The following is a 21834-nucleotide window of genomic DNA, read 5'->3' as shown; positions in this document are numbered from 1 at the left end:
TTGTCTCTGTTCAGTGATGATATAATGCCTTATCACACAGAAAGTATTTGTGGTCTCTGTTCAGTGATGATATAATGCCTTATCACACAGAAAGTATTTGTGGTCTCTGTTCAGTGATGATATAATGCCTTATAACACAGAAAGTATTTGTGGTCTCTGTTCAGTGATGATATAATGCCTTATCACACAGAAAGTATTTGCGGTCTCTGTTCAGTGATGATATAATGCCTTATCACACAGAAAGTATTTGTGGTCTCTGTTCAGTGATGATATAATGCCTTATCATACAGAAAGTATTTGCGGTCTCTGTTTAGTGATGATATAATGCCTTATCACACAGAAAGTATTTGTGGTCTCTGTTCAGTGATGATATAATGCCTTATCACACAGAAAGTATTTGTGGTCTCTGTTCAGTGATGATATAATGCCTTATCACACAGAAAGTATTTGTGGTCTCTGTTCAGTGATGATATAATGCCTTATCACACAGAAAATGTTTGTGGTCTCTGTTCAGTGATGATATAATGCCTTATCACACAGAAAGTATTTGTGGTCTCTGTTCAGTGATGATATAATGCCTTATCACACAGAAAGTATTTGTGGTCTCTGTTCAGTGATGATATAATGCCTTATCACACAGAAAGTATTTGTGGTCTCTGTTCATTGATGATATAATGCCTTATCACACAGAAAGTATTTGTGGTCTCTGTTCAGTGATGATATAATGCCTTATCACACAGAAAGTATTTGTGGTCTCTGTTCAGTGGTGATATAATGCCTTATCACACAGAAAGTATTTGTGGTCTCTGTTCAGTGATGATATAATGCCTTAGCACACAGAAAGTATTTTTGGTCTCTGTTCAGTGATGATATAATGCCTTATCACACAGAAAGTATTTGTGGTCTCTGTTCAGTGATGATATAATGCCTTATCACACAGAAAGTATTTGTGGTCTCTGTTCAGTGATGATATAATGCCTTATCACACAGAAAGTATTTGTGGTCTCTGTTCAGTGATGATATAATGCCTTATCACACAGAAAGTATTTGTGGTCTCTGTTCAGTGATGATATAATGCCTTATCTCACAGAAAGTATTTGTGGTCTCTGTTCAGTGATGATATAATGCCTTATCACACACAAAGTCTCTGTTCGGTGATGATATAATGCCTTATCACACTGAAAGTATTTGTTGTCTCTGTTCAGTGATGATATAATGCCTTATCACACAGAAAGTATTTGTGGTTTTTGTTCAGTGATGATATAATGCCTTATCACACAGAAAGTATTTGTGGTCTCTGTTCAGTGATGATATAATGCCTTATCACACAGAAAGTATTTGTGGTCTCTGTTCAGTGATGCTATAATGCCTTATCACACAGAAAGTATTTGTGGTCTCTGTACAGTGATGATATAATGCCTTATCACACAGAAAGTATTTGTGGTCTCTGTTCAGTGATGATATAATGCCTTATCACACTGAAAGTATTTGTTGTCTCTGTTCAGTGATGATATAATGCCTTATCACACAGAAAGTATTTGTGGTCTCTGTTCAGTGATGATATAATGCCTTATCACACAGAAAGTATTTGTGGTCTCTGTTCAGTGATGATATAATGCCTTATCACACAGAAAGTATTTGTGGTCTCTGTTCAGTGATGATATAATGCCTTATCACACAGAAAGTATTTGTGGTCTCTGTTCAGTGATAATATAATGCCTTATCACACTGAAAGTATTTGTTGTCTCTGTTCAGTGATGATATAATGCCTTATCACACAGAAAGTATTTGTGGTCTCTGTTCAGTGATGATATAATGCCTTATCACACAGAAAGTATTTGTGGTCTCTGTTCAGTGATGATATAATGCCTTATCACACAGAAAGTATTTGTGGTCTCTGTTCAGTGATGATATAATGCCTTATCACACAGAAAGTATTTTTTGTCTCTGTTCAGTGATGATATAATGCCTTATCACACAGAAAGTATTTGTGGTCTCTGTTCAGTGATGATATAATGCCTTATCACACAGAAAGTATTTGTGGTCTCTGTTCAGTGATGATATAATGCCTTATCACACTGAAAGTATCTGTTGTCTCTGTTCAGTGATGATATAATGCCTTATCACACAGAAAGTATTTGTGGTCTCTGTTCAGTGATGATATAATGCCTTATCACACAGAAAAAAACCTGCTATTATATGAGCCTCACTCTAGGCTAACATGGCTTTGTTTGTAAAGTGTCATCCCAGATTAGCCTGTGCCTTCTGCGTAAGGCTAATCTGGAATGGCTGTTTGCTTCATCCCTGGATTTTTTCTATAAAGAGACTCCTTAACCAAAACGGTGGAAAGCGTTGACTCTGAATTGACTGTACAGGCTATTCAGGCTACATGCTAATCTGGGATGACACTTTACGCACATGCATTTAGGCCTGTTTTCCAAGACCGCAGCTCATAATGTAATGTGTGTGCAGGTTCTCACCAGACTAGTCCCCGGCATAGTATTATCCCTGCTAAGAGCGCCAATCGCAAGCGTGCCCTCTCCCACTCCCCGATCTCCGACTACCTCGACATTCAGAGCCTCACGCGCAGCTCAGAAGGTTCCCTGCAGCTTACTGGTTTCCTCGCCCACTCCGCCTCCCGGAGCTCCAGCGCAGCCAGTGGATCTTACGGCCATCTGTCAGCTGGTAAGTAACTAACTGTTCCATATTTTACCCTTTCCGGCTCAGATGCGCATATTGACTCGTTTGTAGTCCTTTAGAAAATTAAATTAAGATACTGATACACATCAAACATGATTATAACCAGAAAAGCCTGCGAGTTACTCGCAGGCTGTTCTGGTATTATGCTGGTTGCAAAATAGCCATTTTCAACTTGCATCTGAGTGGAAAAGGGTTAAAGATAGGGTCAGGTTTTGCTTGGATTGAGTTTGGTTTGGTTGTTATATTGCAACTTTCTGAAATATTAAAACAGGTTTCCATTGTATGTTTGTATGAATGGCTCAATGTTCAGGAATTTGTTTAATTGTATGTTTAGTGTAACAAATTTCTGAAAAAATGTTTTTTTTAAGGTTAGAAATTTGTTACTGGGTTTGATGGTAATTTGCATGATCCTAAAAGCTTTGAAATACTTCTGTGCTTTTGGATGATAGCTGACTTTTCACAACCTGAATCCATCTATGAAAGGGAACGGTAACCTAGTACATGTATAATACACATAAAATAACGTCAGCAAGAGTCTCCTTGTAATTTTCAAGAATGAAAAATCTTTCTTTAAAGTAATAATGGGGCATTTGATTGTTTGAAGTATAATTGCATAATATTATGTGGGAAAAAAAAGCATTTTGTTAAATAGTCCAAATTAGACATTCTTTGCTTAATATTCTTGCTCGTTAGCAAAACTTAGTTACAAAAGGACTAGAAAAACACATTATCTGGTCTAGACAAAATCAACACTTGCCAATTACAATTTCATTTCATATTAACAAAATACAATTTCAAGTGCTGCATTCAAATCAGTTGACACCTTTCAGTTAAGTTTTTTACTTGTTGAAAACAAGACGCAATAAAACAGTTTCTTAACAATTTTAAATCGAATGAGAAGCATTTTTAAAATTCACGATTGCTTGAATGCTTCCATTTCAATACCTACAGTGGAGACCTATTGATAAACATTTTCATACCATTTAATTATGCCTTTCAGCTCATATTTGCTTGTAATTCAAGGTAAAGAAATCTTTACCATTGAGATTTTTTTTACATTCATTTATATTTATTTGAGGTTTAAGTTTCCAAAGGGTGACAATGCAAAGCGGTAGATGGTGCTGTTAAAGAATTTTATTACGACAGGTGCCAGTCTTTTTACGCAGACAATCTTATTCTTTCAGACATTTAAAGGCTTCTTTTTGTTTATGAGTCTTTTTTTATAATAAAAGTTGTTGAATTAATCATTTTATATGAATTTTTGCACAATTTAATATGTAAACATATATCTCACCTTATATTGGTTTGATCATATTTCTACAAGTGCTGATTAAAAAAAATCAATTATTAATAACTAAATCAGCAAATGATGGATTGACGATGTTTGATGCACAAGTGGTCAAGTAAATCAGAAAGTGGGAATTTAATTATTTTAAAACAAATTTAAACCAAATCTTTTACAAGAAATGATTTTGTATTGTTCCACATACAAATGCATGAGGATGAGTCAAATAGGATTTGTCTAGTCTGCACTTAATGTGTCCATGGTTACTCCATCCTTATTTAAGTAGTGCCTTAAAACTGTATTATTGAATATGTTTTAAAATCTTAAAATCAAATGCAGAACAAACCCAACTCATAATAATACGGTTTTGTTTGCCTTGTCATCAATCATTTATTTTTATGTGTGTGTCTTTTGCTTACTTTTCCTAACATGATGTCATATATAAAATTTGACTTTTATGGCAAGTAATTAACAACTTGTATTTCAACTTTGCTTTATTGTTACAATAGTGGTTGGCTGTAGTTAGTGTAGTGAGGAAGTTAAATTCCCAATTTTGTGTTTCTGTTCGCACATTTTAATGTTGAAACGCATTTTCGCTGTGTAAATATTTCAATTTGTCCCAGCAAATTACTTCGAAAAAAGGAGGGGGTTTGATTTAAGTCTTATTTCATGCATGGCTTGTTGTGGCCAGGGAGTGTAGGGATGATTCATACTTAGACTGGAGGTTGAAAAACATACAGAATAATGCTGGAGAAACACCACCATGAATTAATGACAGCAAACATGAAATTAACGTTTTCATAAAACATGCTGTCTACATTCAAATGTTAGTTAGTGCTTTTAGTGTATAACTTTGTTGTTCTTGTGTCTTTAATTGGGACAGGCAATGAAAATGCTCATTTGAAGTCACCTTTGATTGCTGTGGAGACGTTCATGTTAAGTTCATTGTGGTTCGCTTACACTTTCTTAGATTTATTATACCCCCATTACTGGTAATGGGGGCTATATAGGAGTCACTTTGTCGGTCTGTCTGTCTGTCGGTCTTTTCCCAAAATTTCATCCGATCTTCACCAAACTTGGTCACAAGTTGTATCTAGATGATGTATAGGTCAAGTTTTAATATGGGTCATGCCGTGTCAAAAACTAGGTCACAGGGTCACTTAGTGTGTTTTGAACCGAAAGTTTGTCCGGACCACAACTATGTCATTTATCGTTAGATTTTAAAATAACTTGGTACATTTGTTCACCATCATGGGACGGTGTGTCGTGTGAAAGAAGTACGTCAATATCTCAAAGGTCAAGGTCTTACTTGGAGTTCAAAGGTCAAATGCATGTCCAGGCCATAACTTTATCATTTATTGTGAGATTTAAAAAATATTTGGCAAATTTGTTCACCATCATTGGACGGTGTGTCGCGCGAAAGAATTTCGTTGATATCTCCAAGGTCAAGGTCACACTCTGAGTTCAAAGAAAGGTCAAATGCATGTCCAGGCCATAACTTTATCATTTATTGTGAGATTTTAAAATCATTTGGCAAATTTGTTCCCCATCATTGGATGGTATGTCAAGCGAAAGAATTACATCGATATCTCCAAGGTCAAGGTCACACTTTTAGTTAAAAGATCAAAAATGGCCATAAATGAGCTTGTCCGGGCAATAACTATGTCATTCATTGCGAGATTTTAAAATCATTTGGCACATTTACTCACCATGATTGGACAGTGTGTCGCACGAAAGAATTACGTTGATATCTCCAAAGTCAAGGTCGCACTTTAAGTTTAAAGGTCAAAAATGGCCATAAATGAGCTTGTCCGGGCCATAACTTTGTTGTTCGTTGTAAAATTTTAAAATCATTTGGCACATTTGTTCACCATCATTGGCCGGTGTGTCGTGCGAAAGAGTTACGTTGATATCTCCAAGGACAAGGTCAAAACTTGAGTTCAAAGGTCAAAAATGGCCATAAATGAGCTTGTCCGGGCCCTAACTATGTCATCGATTGTGAGATTTTAAAAGCATTTGGCACATTTGTTCACCATTATTGGATGGTTTGTCGCGCGAAAGAATTACGTCAATAACAAGGTCAAGGACACTCTGTGAGTTCAAAGGTCAAAAATGGCCGTAAATGATCTTGTCCGGGCCATAACTATGTCATTCATTGTGAGATTTTAAAATTACTTGGTACAATTGTTCACAATCAAAGGAAAATGTGTCTTGCGAAAGAATTACGTTGATATCTTCAAGGTCAAGGTCGCACTTGGAGTTTAAAAGTGAAAAATGGCCATAAATGAGCTTGTCCGGGCCATAACTATGTCATTCATTGTGAGATTTTAAAATGACTCTGTACATTAATTTTGTTCACAGTCATTGGACAGCGTGTCATGCGAAAGAATTAAAGAGTTCAAAGGTCAAAATGGCCATAAATAATAAAGGCATAATAATTCTTAAAAATCACCATTTAGATTCTCATGTTTTGTGAAGACAGCATGCAAAATAGTCTGTGTCAATGCGGCATGTGGGGGTATACGTCACGTCTGTGACAAAGCTCTAGTTTCATTGTACTGGATAGTTGATATAAACTATATTTTAAAACCAGGCTGTTAAGTCTTTAATGGCATTATGTAAAATTCTGTAGTGGTGTTCCCTTTTATGTAGCTGCTAAATACTGGGATATTCAACAACACTTAAACAGTTATTCAATTATCTGCATTGTGCAAATACATATCTGCAACCAGTTGTTACTTTGACTTACTTTTTTTGTACCTGTTTTTTTAGCTTGGCTGTTTTCGGAGAAAACCCGAGGTATTGTCATAGCCAGCTCGTCGTCTGTGCTAAAACCTTGACATTTTGCTCCAAAATCAAAGTGTTTCCACCTACAACTTTGAAACTTCATATGTAGATGCACCTTGATGAGTTCTACACGCCACACCCATTTTGAGGTCACTAGGTCAATGGTCAAGGTCTCTGTGACCTCTAAAAAAAAAAATTCTGACAAGCTTTCGTTTATTCAAATCTGCAGCCAAGCGTGGCACTCGTTATGCGGTGCTCTTGTTAATTAAGTTGAAATTCCTTTCTAAGTTTGGGTTATCTCAGGCGTTGGGGATGGTGATGTCAAACAGATGATTTCTGGTTATTCACTTGAGTTTGGATGGTGTGATTGTGCTGAAACTTTGGATATAACAATCTTGCACTAAGATCTAGTTTGGGAAAGTATTTGGGACCTGTTGGGTCATGGTCTATGTCAATGTTACTAAACACAGTCAAAGCTCAATAACTTGAGTTTGGATTGAGATAATGCGCTTTGTGTGTAGGTATCTTGCATGAAAACCTGGCTTGGGATTGCACTTGGGGCCAGTTGGGTCAGGGTCAAGGTAACTGTTACTACAACTAGGAAAACAGATCAAGTTCTAAGCAGATGAAACAGCTATCCAGAGTTTTTTACACATCAAAGTTTGGATGCAATATTATAGCTATAGAGATGTCATGGCAAATACAACAGTTTCCCAAAATGGTAGTCAGGTGTCAAACATTAATATTTTGTTTGCAAATGGATGTCATGTATAATGTCATGTGTGTTATTGTATGTTTCTAAAAATTGTTCATGATGATGTAGAAGATATTTGTATGGTTGTATATGAGTTTAAATGAATGGTTAAAAAATATTCTAAATATGAATCTTGCTCTTGGAAAATGTTGCTTAATTCATGTGCATTAAGTGTCAACCCAGATTAGTGTGTGGAGTGTGCACAGGCTAATAAGGGACAACACTCTCTGCTTTTATGGGAAAGCTCCAGCTCAGGTTGAAAGCCTTCTCCTTGATAAGCTCATGTGGACTTTACAAGCTTCTCTAAGACAACACTTTACATCCATGCATAAAACCCTGTTTTCCCAGCTTATGTATTTAAGATCAACCCTTACATTTAAAATGCTCCATTTTCAGCCTCTCTCGGTGCCATGAGTCCAGCCAATCACCCTCAGTTTCCTGGCAATCCCTACCTGCGCCCTGGAGGGGGCATGCCCACCTCACCCTTCTACCACCCAGCAATGTCGGGCATGCTGGGGCGCATGGGGGCTGGGCCTCACTTCATGATTCCCCCGACCTCTCAAGGCCACACCAGTCTGCTGCAACCACAACCACCACCACAGAAATCTGAAACACAGGTGAGATTATATTTTTGGTACGAGCAGCATCATGCAAAAATGGGTCTTATGCCATATGCAGCCAGTGTAGCTCTAGACCAGCCTGCGCATTCTCACAGTTTGGTCATTAGCTACCATGTATGCTATAAAATCATGCAAGGTTTCTTGGTCTCATTAGAAGACAGGGTAGATCCTCACCAAACTGCATTAGTTCAACAACAGTATTTAAAAAGGCAATCAATCAGAGCCCGATTTTTTGCCATTAAATACTACAATTATCCACTTTTGGTATTCACATGTTGCTAGGGCATTGTTTTATTAATGAATACTAACAACCTTCTAACAAAAACTGTGAGAATTGTAAATTGGAGAACTTACCACGCAAAAATATCATTATTGTTTACTTGGTCAAGCAGTGGCAACACAGGTAACATATAAATGCACCATATTTTACCATCCCTTCACATTGGTCGAGCCCACTGCGGGAGTTCACTAAAGGCTAGAAAGATCATGAGCCCCTATTTTATCAAAAAATGTGGGAATACTAGATTTGCAAGGTTTATGCGTTTGAAGGCTCAAGTTTTATGCACATTGTATCTATACACCATTTATGCATTTATTATATTGATAATGGATGCAAAATTTATGTTGATCACACCAAAAATTTGATAATGCATTTAATCCAATTTTTATGCTAATTTACATTATTCTTATCCAATAATTTATGCAGGCATGAGTTAATGAATGCAAATTTATATTATGAAATATTGAATGCAAAGACCATAAGCGAATTTGGCAGGTGATAACATCATATCGAAATGCTCAAGAGTTGTTTCATTTCTGTGAACACTTTAAGAGATAAACATGTTTGCATACAGCTGCAAGTAATAACCATTTGATGCAAGCCTTAAAGTGTTTAAAAAGTAATGAAGACTTTCAGTTCCAGATTGAGACGATATCTAACATAAACAAATAAAGTAATATTAATTGGAACCAGTATATTTATGATCTATGTTTGAATTTTAGTGAGGCTACTTTTAAGTGCTTTAAACATTGCTTCTAATATGCAACTGAGGCAACAGTGACATTGTTTCGTTGACCTTTTGATGTTTATCTTTTATTATTTATTTTACTGTTTTAGTCCAAATTGTAAAACTATAACCACAAATAGTACATAGACCAAGCGGTTAAGATGATATCTGTTAAGATCGTTATGATGTCCGATTGCTGACTCGTCACAAAACTATTTAACCCTTTACCACTAAGAATCGCACTTCGATGCATTTGAATTCCTTTTGAAAATAAATTTAAGTCCTTTCTTAATATATTCAAGTTTGAAAGGCTTTATTTCCAACCCTAAAATACTGATGAGTAGCAAACAGCATAAAACCTGAATGGACTGCGAGTTACTCTCAGGCTGTTCTGGTTTTATGCTGTTTGCACATAGCCATCTTCACTTCACTACTGCGTGGGAAACGGTTAAGTGCCACCCTAGGATCACAAGGATTAATCTAAAAGAATCAGCTAGGCCAAAATTATTCTTAGTTGGTGATATATGTGATTAAAATGAGCCACTCCATGAAAAAACTGGGCTTAATGCATGTGCATAAAGTGTCGCTCCAGATGATCTCTTTGCAGTGTGCTGATCAGGGATAGCTTTATATGCTTTTATGGAATTCTCCATTTAGAGGGATTATCTTCAAAGTCTATGTAGGAAAATTTGTCCCAGAAAAGTTTCTGTGTACTGCATAGGCAAATCTGGAAGGACACTTCATGCACATGCTTTTACAAGGCTTTGCACCTATGATTTGAGAGAACAACATCTTACACATGTATTTATTTTTTAGATGCCGTGGTTTCATTCTCTGTCTTTAGTCTGACACTTTAAGCTTATTTTTATCATGTAGTCACAGATCACCACGACAACGAAGGAGGCGGGCAGTGGGGTTGTGAGCAGCACAGTGGAGCAAGGGTACCATGATCACAAGGGCCGAACTAAGATCAAGGCTGAGAAGGAAGCTTACCTGAATACACACTGTGAGTGTCTTGTCTTCGATACGCAGCGTTTTGGCTGTTTAAAACACAACATCCTTAAAAAAACACGATACACGCACTGTGCATGGAGGATTTTAACAATTAGCACTAATCCTTACTATTTAATAAAAAGTTAATTGTATCAATATAACTTAACTGCATTTGCGTTAAACAGGTAATGTCAGCACACACTGTAATGTACTCCCATTTGTGTAGAACCTGGATTAATCTTGATTGCAAAACAAATGCGGGATGTGTGTGTGGATTTTGTTGGACATAATGTGTTGTTCATGTCTATCATAATTCAGTGATCAAAATAAATGAAAATTAATATCAAACAAATTAAAGTGATTTCAAAGTTCTTAAAGTTGGAAGTTTTCACTTAATATTTGACGTTAAGGTAAAATTTGTATTTAAAAAAATATATATGTGGTTTGATTAAGGTTCTTTGCCAGTGTTAGTACAAATTCTATGTAAATAATAAAGGTTAATGAAAGTTTAACATTTATTTATAAAAAACTCAACAGTATTTTTTGGCCTGAAACTTTTACTATAAACAATTGAATCAAATAACAATGTCAGACAAACCACTAAAACAGGTATGTTCGAAGAACGTGCGAATAGATATTTCAAATTTGTACAGATGATTCGTGTGGCCAGTTGACTTATTTGTTTTCATTTATTTTCATTCTTCTTGTGTTTTTCTATTCTGTATCTTATTCTTTATTGGCTCCATGCTATCTAATAAAGCCAAATAAGCAACGAAAGTTGGCACAACACCCCGTAATTGATATGCATGTGATGCAGCTAAGAACTGCGCAGAAAAAGGCATTCACTATCTTTAATCTCATTGATATAACTTTTTATCTTTCATCAACACCAACCACAATCAACGCCGTAAATCTTTAAAAAAAAATATTTCTTGTTACTAATAAGTACATGTACACTTCATTAAACTTATTTATGAATGCAACAGTCACCGCAGATGGCGCTTGGTGATTAGTAAAGTTTCCTTATGAACTAAACCTTCTTCAGTCTGAAGACATTTTTTGTTCAGTCTATCGGCCATCTATGTTTCTAGAAGAATTTGTCTTTTAAACTGAGCAGTAAAGATGAAGTTCACTCCTCAGATATAAGTAGCGTGTAGCCTCTATAAGTAGCGTGTAGCCTCCCAGCCATCAATCACACAGACTTCATCTACATCATCTGTTTCATTTAGAAGCATTAACACTATCAGCTGGCATAGCACCTGACTTTGGAAATGTGAAATGAACCTTCCAGGCATTCAAATGTATACTGTGAGAAAATGTTACAACTTCATGTTTTTTTAAGACATGTTTCTTACAGAAAGATGCATACATGCAGTCGGCAAGTCTGATTAATCTTCCTTCTACAGGGCACTGAAATTTTGAAACATGAATAAAGACACCCATGTTATATATGAATGTGGCCGTAAATAATATTTTAGAAACGTGACATTGTATACAATCACAAGAAATATTGCTGACTCAAGATTTTGTCCTGGAATGCTAAATTATGAATATGCATAATAAGTCACCATTGTACTCTTATATTTTTTACGCGCTTGATGTATATGAATAACTTTAGATAATTATGCACATATTGATATCAGGCTCATGGCCACAAAAAGTATAATTATCTTATTTGTAGTGTGGTACAAAATTTCATTATTTATTTATGGGTGGGTTTTTAGTGTGAGCGTTAGCTCACACTAATGTTACAGACCATAGATTTTGCAAATCAGTATGTGCTTAGAAGCCTTAGGTACGGTATGGAAAGACAACCACTGCCTGTTGCAGCAGATGACAAATGCTATATAGAGCGTCTGCTAGGAAAGATAAACACCACATTTGCCTGTTTATAGTTCACCACTTGGTACACTGCAGAGGGTTTATATGACTAATAGTGTTTAAGAGCTTGTAAGAGGAGATTGGCCAGTCTAGTGTTTATCATTGAAATCTGTACATATTGGCTGCTTTCAGGGAAAACGGGGCTTAATGCATCTCAAATAAGATTAGCCTGTGCAATGCGCACAAGCTAATCAAGGACGACATTTTACAACAGAGAACACCTACAGTGCCTTCAGCGCTTTGATTAATAATGGTTTTTACAGCCTTTTTCTTTAAAAAATGTAAATAATGTAGCAGAATAGGTTTCTTTCAAGTTGTAAGGTTACTGGAATGTAAGTGTTGTAAGAAAAAAACTTAGATCCCATTAAAGTAGACATGTTGAGGTTAATGAAACTCCATTAAAAGCCCATCATTTTCACATCAAGGCCAGAATCACACTGGGATGGGGATGTTTTATCTGGGGAGTAAATGTGATATGAACCATTATCTATGGGTGATATCATAGGGTGCTTGTATTCAAACACTGTCTCTTAAGATCTTTTCACGTGTTTTTCACTTCTTTAGTGTAATTGTATTAGATGCTTATTTTAGTTTTGTAAAAGGGTGATTGAGGCCCAAGTTTGGGTATATTTTTTTTAAAGTACTTAAGCTTGGTTAATAAAAGGTATGGAAAACCTGTACTTAGTACAGACAATATTATTAACTGGGGAACAGTGGATTTTTTTCTTTGGCAAAGCTTTTGTTTAATTACTTACAATTTATAGATACAAGTAAAAAGTATATACATACACTAAAACAAATATGGTAGTCAGTAATACATCTTCAATAAATCCTTCCCTGCTTGTATAGAATCTGTATTAATTGTACATTTAAGTGTTATTTTTCACTAATATACTATTTATTTAAATCAATTATATTTCTGTTACCAATTTTGGGCCTGTTATAGATCATTTGTGCTTATGAAAATATGTGTGTATGTTTTTGTGAGGTGTTTTTATTTAATCAGGATTCATATATATGATAATTATGTGCACAGTTTATAAAAAAGAGTAAAAAATATTTAAATGATGTAAGTTATTAATAAATCTCCTTTAAGATTGTATAAGTGACATTTGTATTCGTTTTGCAAACTTTAAACAGATCTGCCTTGATCATTTTGATAAATTAAGGTTACAATACACTATCAATTGTGTGGGTGCTTTTTTCATTTGCTGATGCTGTGGAAAATACATATCTGAAGACCAGATTAAATCTCAAGCTGTGAGTTCATATTTCCAAATGTCTAAGTCAGTAAATAAGATATTTTTTTCTGAGAAAACAGGAACCCCTGCAAATAAATTAAACTCAACTCTCCATTCAAATGTTAGGCATTGCTCTCAGTTTTATTGAGAACAGATGCAAAACTCATTAATATGCTGGAATTTTTTTTCAGAATCTATTAGAATTAGAGCGTTTATCAAGTGAGCGTACCTTTCATATGTATACAGTCCAACCCCACTTAATCAGCCAGTCAATGGAAACGGCCAAATTGGCTGCTTAAGCGGTGTGGCCTCTTAAGAGGGGGTTGGGTCATAGGGAGTCTGGAGTTGATGAGTGAATGGCCAACTGTTCAATTTTTGTATAAACAAAATCGTAAATATGTGAACATGTACTAAACAATGTATAGACTTAAAATAATTTAATTTTTTCCTTTCTGAGATCAGCTATAAAACAACATGTTTATTCCAAAAAATATTCATTCATCTTTCTTATCACCGAAGATATCATCATCAGAATCAAGTCAATGAAAAAGAATTATTCTCATTATCATTTTTTCCTTGTCAGTTACTGAGTTACGGTAACTCACACCATTCTGCTCCCCCTTGTTTTAATTGTAAATATGAAAATAATTGTGTTATATTTATGATCTGAATATAGATGGATAAACGTTATAAAGTTGACATTTATATTTTCTATCTTTTTAGGTCATAACCACAGCATTTAAATCCAATAAATTTGAAGAACATGAAAAACAAGGAAGCAATTTTTATTTGAATGTTATTGTTTTTTTTCCCACAATATTATACCCTACTGTACTAGGGATACACAATTTATTTTAGGGGCACTTGTTGATTTGCAATAGTATGTCGGTAAGGTATTTCCCAATATATTTATACACCCACAAACGAAGGAGTGAACTTGTTGGTCGGTTGGTCCGTATTAAGTGTCCGCTCTCTAATTCAAGTAGTTTTCATCCGATCTTCACAAAACTTGGTCAGAAGTTGTATCTAGATGATGTCTAGGTCAAGTTTGAATATGGGTCATGCCGGGTCAAAAACTTGGTCACCGGGTCACTTAGTGCATTTTAAAAATTAAGCATGTTGTCCGCTCTCTAATTCAAGTAGGTTTCATCCAATCTTCACCAAACTTGGTCACATGTTGTATCTAGATGATGTCTACGTCAAGTTTGAATATGGGTCATGCTGGGTCAAAAACTAGGTAACAGGGTCACTTAGTGTTTTTTAAACCTCACCATGTTGTCCTCTTTCTAATTCAAGTAGTTTTCATCCAATCTTCACCAATTTACTTGGTCACAAGTTTTATCTACATGATCTCTAGGCCAAGTTTGTCAACTAGGTCATGGGGTCATTTAGTGCGTTTTTATAACATTCAGCATGGTGTCTGCTCTCTTATTCAAGTAGTTTACATCCGATCTTCACCACGCTTGGTCAGATGTTGTATCTAGATAATGTGTAGGTCAAGTTTTAACATGGGCCATGCCGGGTCAAAAACTAGGTTACAGGGTCACTTAGTGCGTTTTAAACATTGAGCATTATTTCCACTTTTTTTTTGTGAAGACAACATGCAAAATATTCTGTGTCAATGCGGCATGTGGGGGTATTCGTCACGTCTGTGACAAAGATCTAGTTATGATTTTTTTTCTTGCTCTTCAAATATGTTAATAAAATTTGAAAGAATGACAGTTTCTAAAATCATAGTTAAACACCTTAATTATCGCGACAAATCGCTGAGCAGAAACTTTTAATTAGCAGATAATTGTCATAAAGGTTTGATAGAAATATTATGATTCAACAGCTACAAATAATAAATTATAAATTAAGAATCTCTTTTCCAGTAATAATAGGTGATATTGGCACGTGGGGAAACAAAAATATCAAACGGTGGCATATTGCTTTTAACCCGATAACCTGATAATCTGCGGCTAATTAATTGCAATTTGCAAACTGGCTGTCAAAATGTTTATCACACATCACGTTTCAGTACTTCAGAGCCTAAACCGCAGACAGGAAGTTTGTATAGATTTTTTTCGCCGTTGCGTCACTGTAATTTTGCCAATGTACATGACTGACTAACTCGCGTGTGACTGCTCATATTGGGGAAATTTAACATTTGGGTGCAAAAATGCTGGCAGCTGGCCGGAGAAATGGGATGATCGCTAGTGAGGGGTGCATTGTATAGTGTTTATCAACAGTCATGGCACAGACCGGCCGCCTACACCAGTTGACTGCCGATGAGGGGTGACCGGTAGTAGGAGTTGTACTGTAACTAGATTTCCACTAAAGTTAAACTTGAGCTTGGGGAAAAAATCTAATCTTCTGTGCACAGTCCTAGATCCATACAAAACAATTTCTACAATATTTAATTGTTGTAATTTTTCACCTTTTAGTGTCGAAACATTAAGGGGCACCAATTTGAAAATTTAATATTGTTAATGTGTTAAATACCAATTTTGTTTAAGAAAAATACTTTTTTTGGTGTTTTCTTTTCTGTTTGTTTTAGAAAACTGTCCTAAATGATTTATATTTCTGTATTGATTTACAAAAAATATTCGGCAGATGTTCCTTAGCCTCATTTGTTTAATAAATGACCTAAACTGGCAAAAGTAAGCAATCAACACAGACTTATGATGGAAGAAGCTTACCACTTGTATAGTATTTTTATGTCCCCCACCACTTTAGTGGGGGCCACTATAGTGTTTTTGCCCTGTCTGTTGAACTGTTTGCGCCAACTTTAACATTTTGCAATAACATTTGCTATATTGAAGATAGCAACTTCATATTTGGCATGCATGTGAATCTCATGGAGCTGCACATTTTGAGTGGTAAAAGGTCAAGGTCATCCTTCAAGGTCAAAGGTCAAAAAAACTAAATCAAAGCGGCGCAGAAGGGGACATAGTGTTTCTGACAAACACATTTCTTGTTCATTTTAAAGAAGTGTTTTCTTAGTGCAAGTCCAGTCCAGTCTAGGTATAAAGTGTTGTCCAGCATTAGCGTGTGCAGACTGTATAAGATAATCCAGGGCAACACTTTACATGGACCTACATGCATCCAGCATTAGCGTGTGCAGACTGTATCAGATAATCCAGGGCAACACTTTACATGGACCTACATGCATCCAGCATTAGCGTGTACAGACTGTATCAGATAATCCAGGGCAACACTTTACATGGACCTACATGCATCCAGCATTAGCGTGTGCAGACTGTATCAGATAACCCAGGGCAACACTTTACATGGACCTACATGCATCCAGCATTAGCGTGTACAGACTGTATCAGATAATCCAGGGCAACACTTTACATGGACCAACATGCATCCAGCATTAGCGTGTACAGACTGTATAAGATAATCCAGGGCAACACTTTACATGGACCAACATGCATCCAGCATTAGCGTGTACAGACTGTATCAGATAATCCAGGGCAACACTTTACATGGACCTACATGGATTAAGCCCCATTTTCTTTGAGAGCTGCTCATATTATTTTGACAAAAAAAATAACAAAGATCAACTTATGATGCATGTTGAAAGTTAAGAAATATTACCACTTATAGTAATATATTCCTTCCAAAAGGCATTCTTTTGTTTGTAGATCTTATATTTTGAATCTCATGATTTAAATTCCTTGCTTTATAAATATTTTGTATTGAGCATTAACACTTATATAGTGTTTCTCTAATTGACTTGAAATGCTGAACTCTGATGGAAATAGTGTGATACAATGACTGATAGTCATGGTTTATGACATGTAGGTATGAACATGGGCATTAAATCTCTTATTATGTGTCAGATGGGGGCCTTTTAATGACTTGTATGGCCAGGTCAGATATCATGCTTGGTTGTCTGACAACCACAAGATTGGCCAAAGGCGCTTGATGTACAAATGTACATTACGGTGAATTACAGTGTTAAAACCAGGAAAATAATAGTGTTGTATTATAGGTATTTACCAACCAAACATGTCAATAGAAGTGACAACAAATAATTATTCACAATTTTATGTGTAATACTTGTCAACTAAGCTTAGTGTAATATAATTGCATAAGAGATATATAAGTACATTAAAAATATAACCAGTGTTGCATTGTTATGCCCCCAGTAGGGTGGCATATAGCAGTTGAACTGTCCTTCAGTGTGTCAGTATGTCAGTATGTGTGTATGTCAGTCAGTCCGTCCGTCCGAAAACTTTAATGGCCATAACTTTTTCAATATTGAAGATAGCAACTTGATATTTGGCATGCATGTGTATCTCATAAAGCTGCACATTTTGAGGGGTGAAAGGTGAAGGTGAAGGTCATCCTTCAAGGTAGAAGGTCAAAAAAAAAAATCAAAGCGGCGTTCTCATGAAGCTGCACATTTGGAGTGGTGGAAGTTCAAAGTCAAGGTCATCCTTCAAGGTCAAAGGTAAAAAAAAACAAATAATTTCTAAGCGGCGTTCTCATGAAGCTGCACATTTTGAGTGGTGGAAGTTCAAGGTCAAGGTCAGCCTTCAAGGTCAAAGGTAAAAAAAAATAAAATAATAATAATAATTTCAAAGTGGCGCAATAGGGAGCATTGTGTTTCTGACGAACACATCTCTTGTTTTAAATGTTGTAAATACTGGAAAGAGTCTTCTTACAACATCAGTTGCTGCTTGTTAATCTTGCTTTGACAACTTCCTTCAATTTGTATGCAGCATTATTAAATGCAAATATTCTCCATGTATGTCCCAGCAAGGTAGAAAAGGGCGCTCAATCTGTTTTTTCACCCAAGACTGAACAGTTGACACATGGAATTTCACCAGGCAATTTACTATCAAACTGTGATTAATGGCTGATTTACCTTTCTGATAAAGCTTTAACCAGTTTCACTGATGTTCGCCTGTAATGCATGAGTTCCCACTAGTGTTCATTCTTTGTTAACATCACACAACTTGTAATACATCATTGCTGTTGTTAGTTGGCTGAATTGAATTTACTGTGCTTGCATCTAGGTTTGGTCAGTTTTTAATTACCTGCATGCCCAAATTAGCTTTGTCTGTTATTTGATGTGGCTTTTCTTGAATATTATGTTTGACAAAAGCATTATCAGTATTATTACTTAAATGACTTATGTGAAAAGGAATTACACATTCCAACACATATATTAGACATCACACATACACTCTAGAGGTCAAATGTATTGCCAAAATCTTTGAGAAACAATCTTAACTAGCCAACTGTCATGAAACTTGGGCAGAAAATTTGTCTGAATTATGTTTTGGCAAACTTTGAAACTGGGTCACATGGGGTCAAAAAACTAGATAACTAAGTTGAATTAAATAAAAAGCTTGTGCTAGAAGCAGTATGTATTGTCATATCTACTTAAAAATTTATGAAAACAAATGTCCTTATAAAATCTTGGACATTTTTAAACTGAATTATGTGGGGTCGAAAACTAGATTACTAGGTCAAATTTAAGAAAAGCTTGTGAAATCTCTAGAATTCACATTTGTTTGTGCACTCTTAATGAAACTTGCTTTGAACTTAATACAGTAAACTCTCTGTAAGCCGGACGATCTGGGGACCGGCCTGATAGTCCGGTTTTCAGAGAGTTCTGGTTTACCAAGAGTAGGCATATTGCCGAAATATACATTGTTTGCATTGTGTACAAAATCATATAAGAATAAAACAAACCATATACATTTACATGTACCATATGAATACTGTACTCATGTAATGTTTATGTTTAAAGAATTCTTCAAAAAATGTGTTTGTATTTGATTAAAAGCAAAAAACATTCCATACCGACTTGTTTTGATTAATCCCAAAGTGAGCGTGGTGCTTTATACATGTACGTACATATACATGCGTACGTGACATTTGTCATATAGGCGAGTGAATCGTGTTCGAGTTCGCTATAAATAGCTCTGAATTAATCAAGTTTAAAGGAAAGTTAAAAATACGCTGCCCCTTTGACGCCAATGGTAAAACTTAAAAACAAAGATCATGTATTTTATCCCATAGATCTCGTTTTAAAATGAAGAAAGATTTTAAAAGATTTAAGAAAATGGACAAATCTAAAGCAGGTGCATTCAAATTTAATTTTTCATTTACGTAATTCAAGACTTCATTTTTACCTTCAGTTTTGGTTGAGAAGTTAATGATCGCATTATCAGCTTAATCTTCTTCTCTAACGTAAGCTCTACGCTTCTTCATTTAGCTGGAGGCTGCGACATTTTAGATTTGAGAAGACTTGTAGATTTTAGAGTAGACAGATGGATGGATATTTAACGGTAATATTTCTCACATTTTTATCTGACAAACAAGCAAACAACCACTTAAGGGTTTAAAACATAGCTATATGATCTTTTAAACAACCGAGAAGATCACAAGAAAGTGATCGTGGCAACGGCATGCATTTATTTTGTACTTAAATTGTTTGTCATAAGCTTAATAAAACGATCGTGTCAATCACTTTTTGGTGTTACTGCACGTCTATAATAGACATTCACTGTTTGTTTTACATTATTTAATCGGACTTCAATAGAGCGGTAACGACTTGACACCATAATGGTATTTTTAATCCGATTATCGATAACTGCGCGAGCGGAATGTGTCACCGTATGCGCCGTGCTGACTAGATCTTGTAATTTACACGCCTTGGGCATCTTGAGAATTTGGACCGTTGAAAATGACGAAATTCACGGAGATATCCGTTTGGTTTCCGGTTTTGAGAGAGTTCTGTTTATTCAACATTTTTTAACAAAGAAATAGAAGGGAAAAATATGGGACTGGCCCGACCATTCGAATTCGGGAGATTTCAGTATTCGAAGAGTCCGGTATTGGCAGAGTCTACTTTATGTTGAAATTATTTCTGGGACAATCAAGATGTAGATACTTTCCAAAGAAAAAAAAAAGGCTACCAAATGTTTGGATGGTTTTCTTTATTTCCATTGAGAAACCTTTTGAACCTTCCATTTGAATCCCTTAAGATGCTTGGGGTCTCAGGTGAGGGCCTTAGAGCCTCAAGCCCTCTTGTTCTCAGTGTTGAAATATAATTAGAGAGGGCTTTTGTATAAGTGGATACTTCCCTTGGTCTATGTGCGGAATATAACAGTTACTGTTATCTTCCAAGACTACATACTACACAAAGAACAAAGAGCAGAACTGCATGTAAACAAATTTTCTTTATAAAAGGGAGGCTACACACTATCTATTTGCTTTGATAATATTACAAAGTTATTGCCCTTGTTGATTTTTTAACCATATTATACTACACATGAATTATAATGTTTACTGGTTAAGTGTCTATGTAAGATCTTATAATTATTTACTTATCAAACTTGAATGTGTTCAAGAAATAAAACGGACAATTATTTTGCAGGAAAACTTTGAAGTCCCTCAGCTATTCTTTAAGAATGTCACAACCTTTACTTCTTCACACTAAAGCCCTTTGCAAATAAATGACTATGTTATCTGTTTATCTTAGATTGCATTCTGAGGCCTTTAAGAACTGAATTTAAAAAAATACACAAGAGTGTTGATATATCTTAAAATCAGATGAAAAAAACAAATACATATAATGAAGGAAAGAAACAACTGTTGAGAAATTATTATTAAAATTGTGTGTTTTTTTCTAGCCTCTTGTAGAACTTGATTTTGAGTTTGATTCCGTGGCACAGCAACAATAGTTTGTGTGAGGATTGGTCATGAAAATATTAAAATGTCCGTTCTTACCCTACCTCTAATTCAAGTAAGGCAGTATCAACTAACCTTCAAACTTTTCTTCACTTAGTGCTGGTTAATCAACTTACCCATTTAATGGAATACTCTCATCTGAATGAACAACTGTTGAAAATGGGCAAACTGTCCAAATAAACAAACAAAACAAAAAAGACTATGCTTTCAGAGTGTTGCAGAATTTTAAACTCTATGTACAAACTTTGATCGCACAGAAAAACTGTACGCACACAAATTGATCACACAGAAAAACTGTATTTACAGGATTTAAAATGGTATCACATCCACCCAAAAAAACACCAATATTGCTATGTAACAAGTTCTACTGTCCATTTCAGCTGTGTATGAGGGTGACGATAGCAATGACGGAGAGGACAAGTCACCTGGTGGCGGGGAGGGGTCCTTGGCAGGGGGCCATGTGCCTCAGGAAGGGGAACCAGACTTTGTGGAGACTAACTGCCATTGGGAAGACTGCGCAAAAGAGTTTGATACCCAGGACGAGCTTGTGAAGGTTTGCAAATTGATTCCATTTTTGTCCCCTACCGGTTTCACCAGAGGGGACTTATGGTTTAAGCTCTGTCTGTCAGTCTGTCCATCACACTTTTCTGGATCCTGTGATAACTTTAAAAGTTCTTAATATTTTTTCATGAAACTTGCAACATGGATAGATGGCAATATGGACATTATGCACGTCATTTCATTTTGTTCCTAGTCAAAAATTGTGGTTGCTATGGCAACAACAAAAAACACAAAATCTGAAAATGGTGGAATTTCTGACAATGCTCTAGCTGGTAGGGGACCATATTGCTTGACAATAGCCTTATTT

At 35.7% G+C, this 21834-nt stretch overlaps 1 protein-coding gene across 1 annotated transcript in view; it reads left to right on the top strand.

Annotated features, from left to right (window-relative positions):
• Nucleotides 1-21834, top strand: part of LOC127853473 (zinc finger protein GLI4-like) — a 111763-nt gene that overhangs the window by 72897 nt on the left and 17032 nt on the right. Inside the window, exons 7-10 of the mRNA XM_052388021.1 lie at nt 2473-2685; nt 7923-8143; nt 10030-10159; nt 21347-21519. Coding sequence (XP_052243981.1) covers nt 2473-2685; nt 7923-8143; nt 10030-10159; nt 21347-21519 — 737 coding nt within the window. The remainder of the gene's footprint in view (nt 1-2472; nt 2686-7922; nt 8144-10029; nt 10160-21346; nt 21520-21834) is intronic.

The sequence above is a fragment of the Dreissena polymorpha genome, chromosome 12 (genome assembly GCF_020536995.1).
Source record: "Dreissena polymorpha isolate Duluth1 chromosome 12, UMN_Dpol_1.0, whole genome shotgun sequence".
In the NCBI taxonomy this organism is placed as follows: Eukaryota; Metazoa; Mollusca; class Bivalvia; order Myida; family Dreissenidae; genus Dreissena; species Dreissena polymorpha.
Note: the sequence above shows the minus strand (reverse complement) of the source record. Positions and strands in the feature narration are given on the sequence as shown.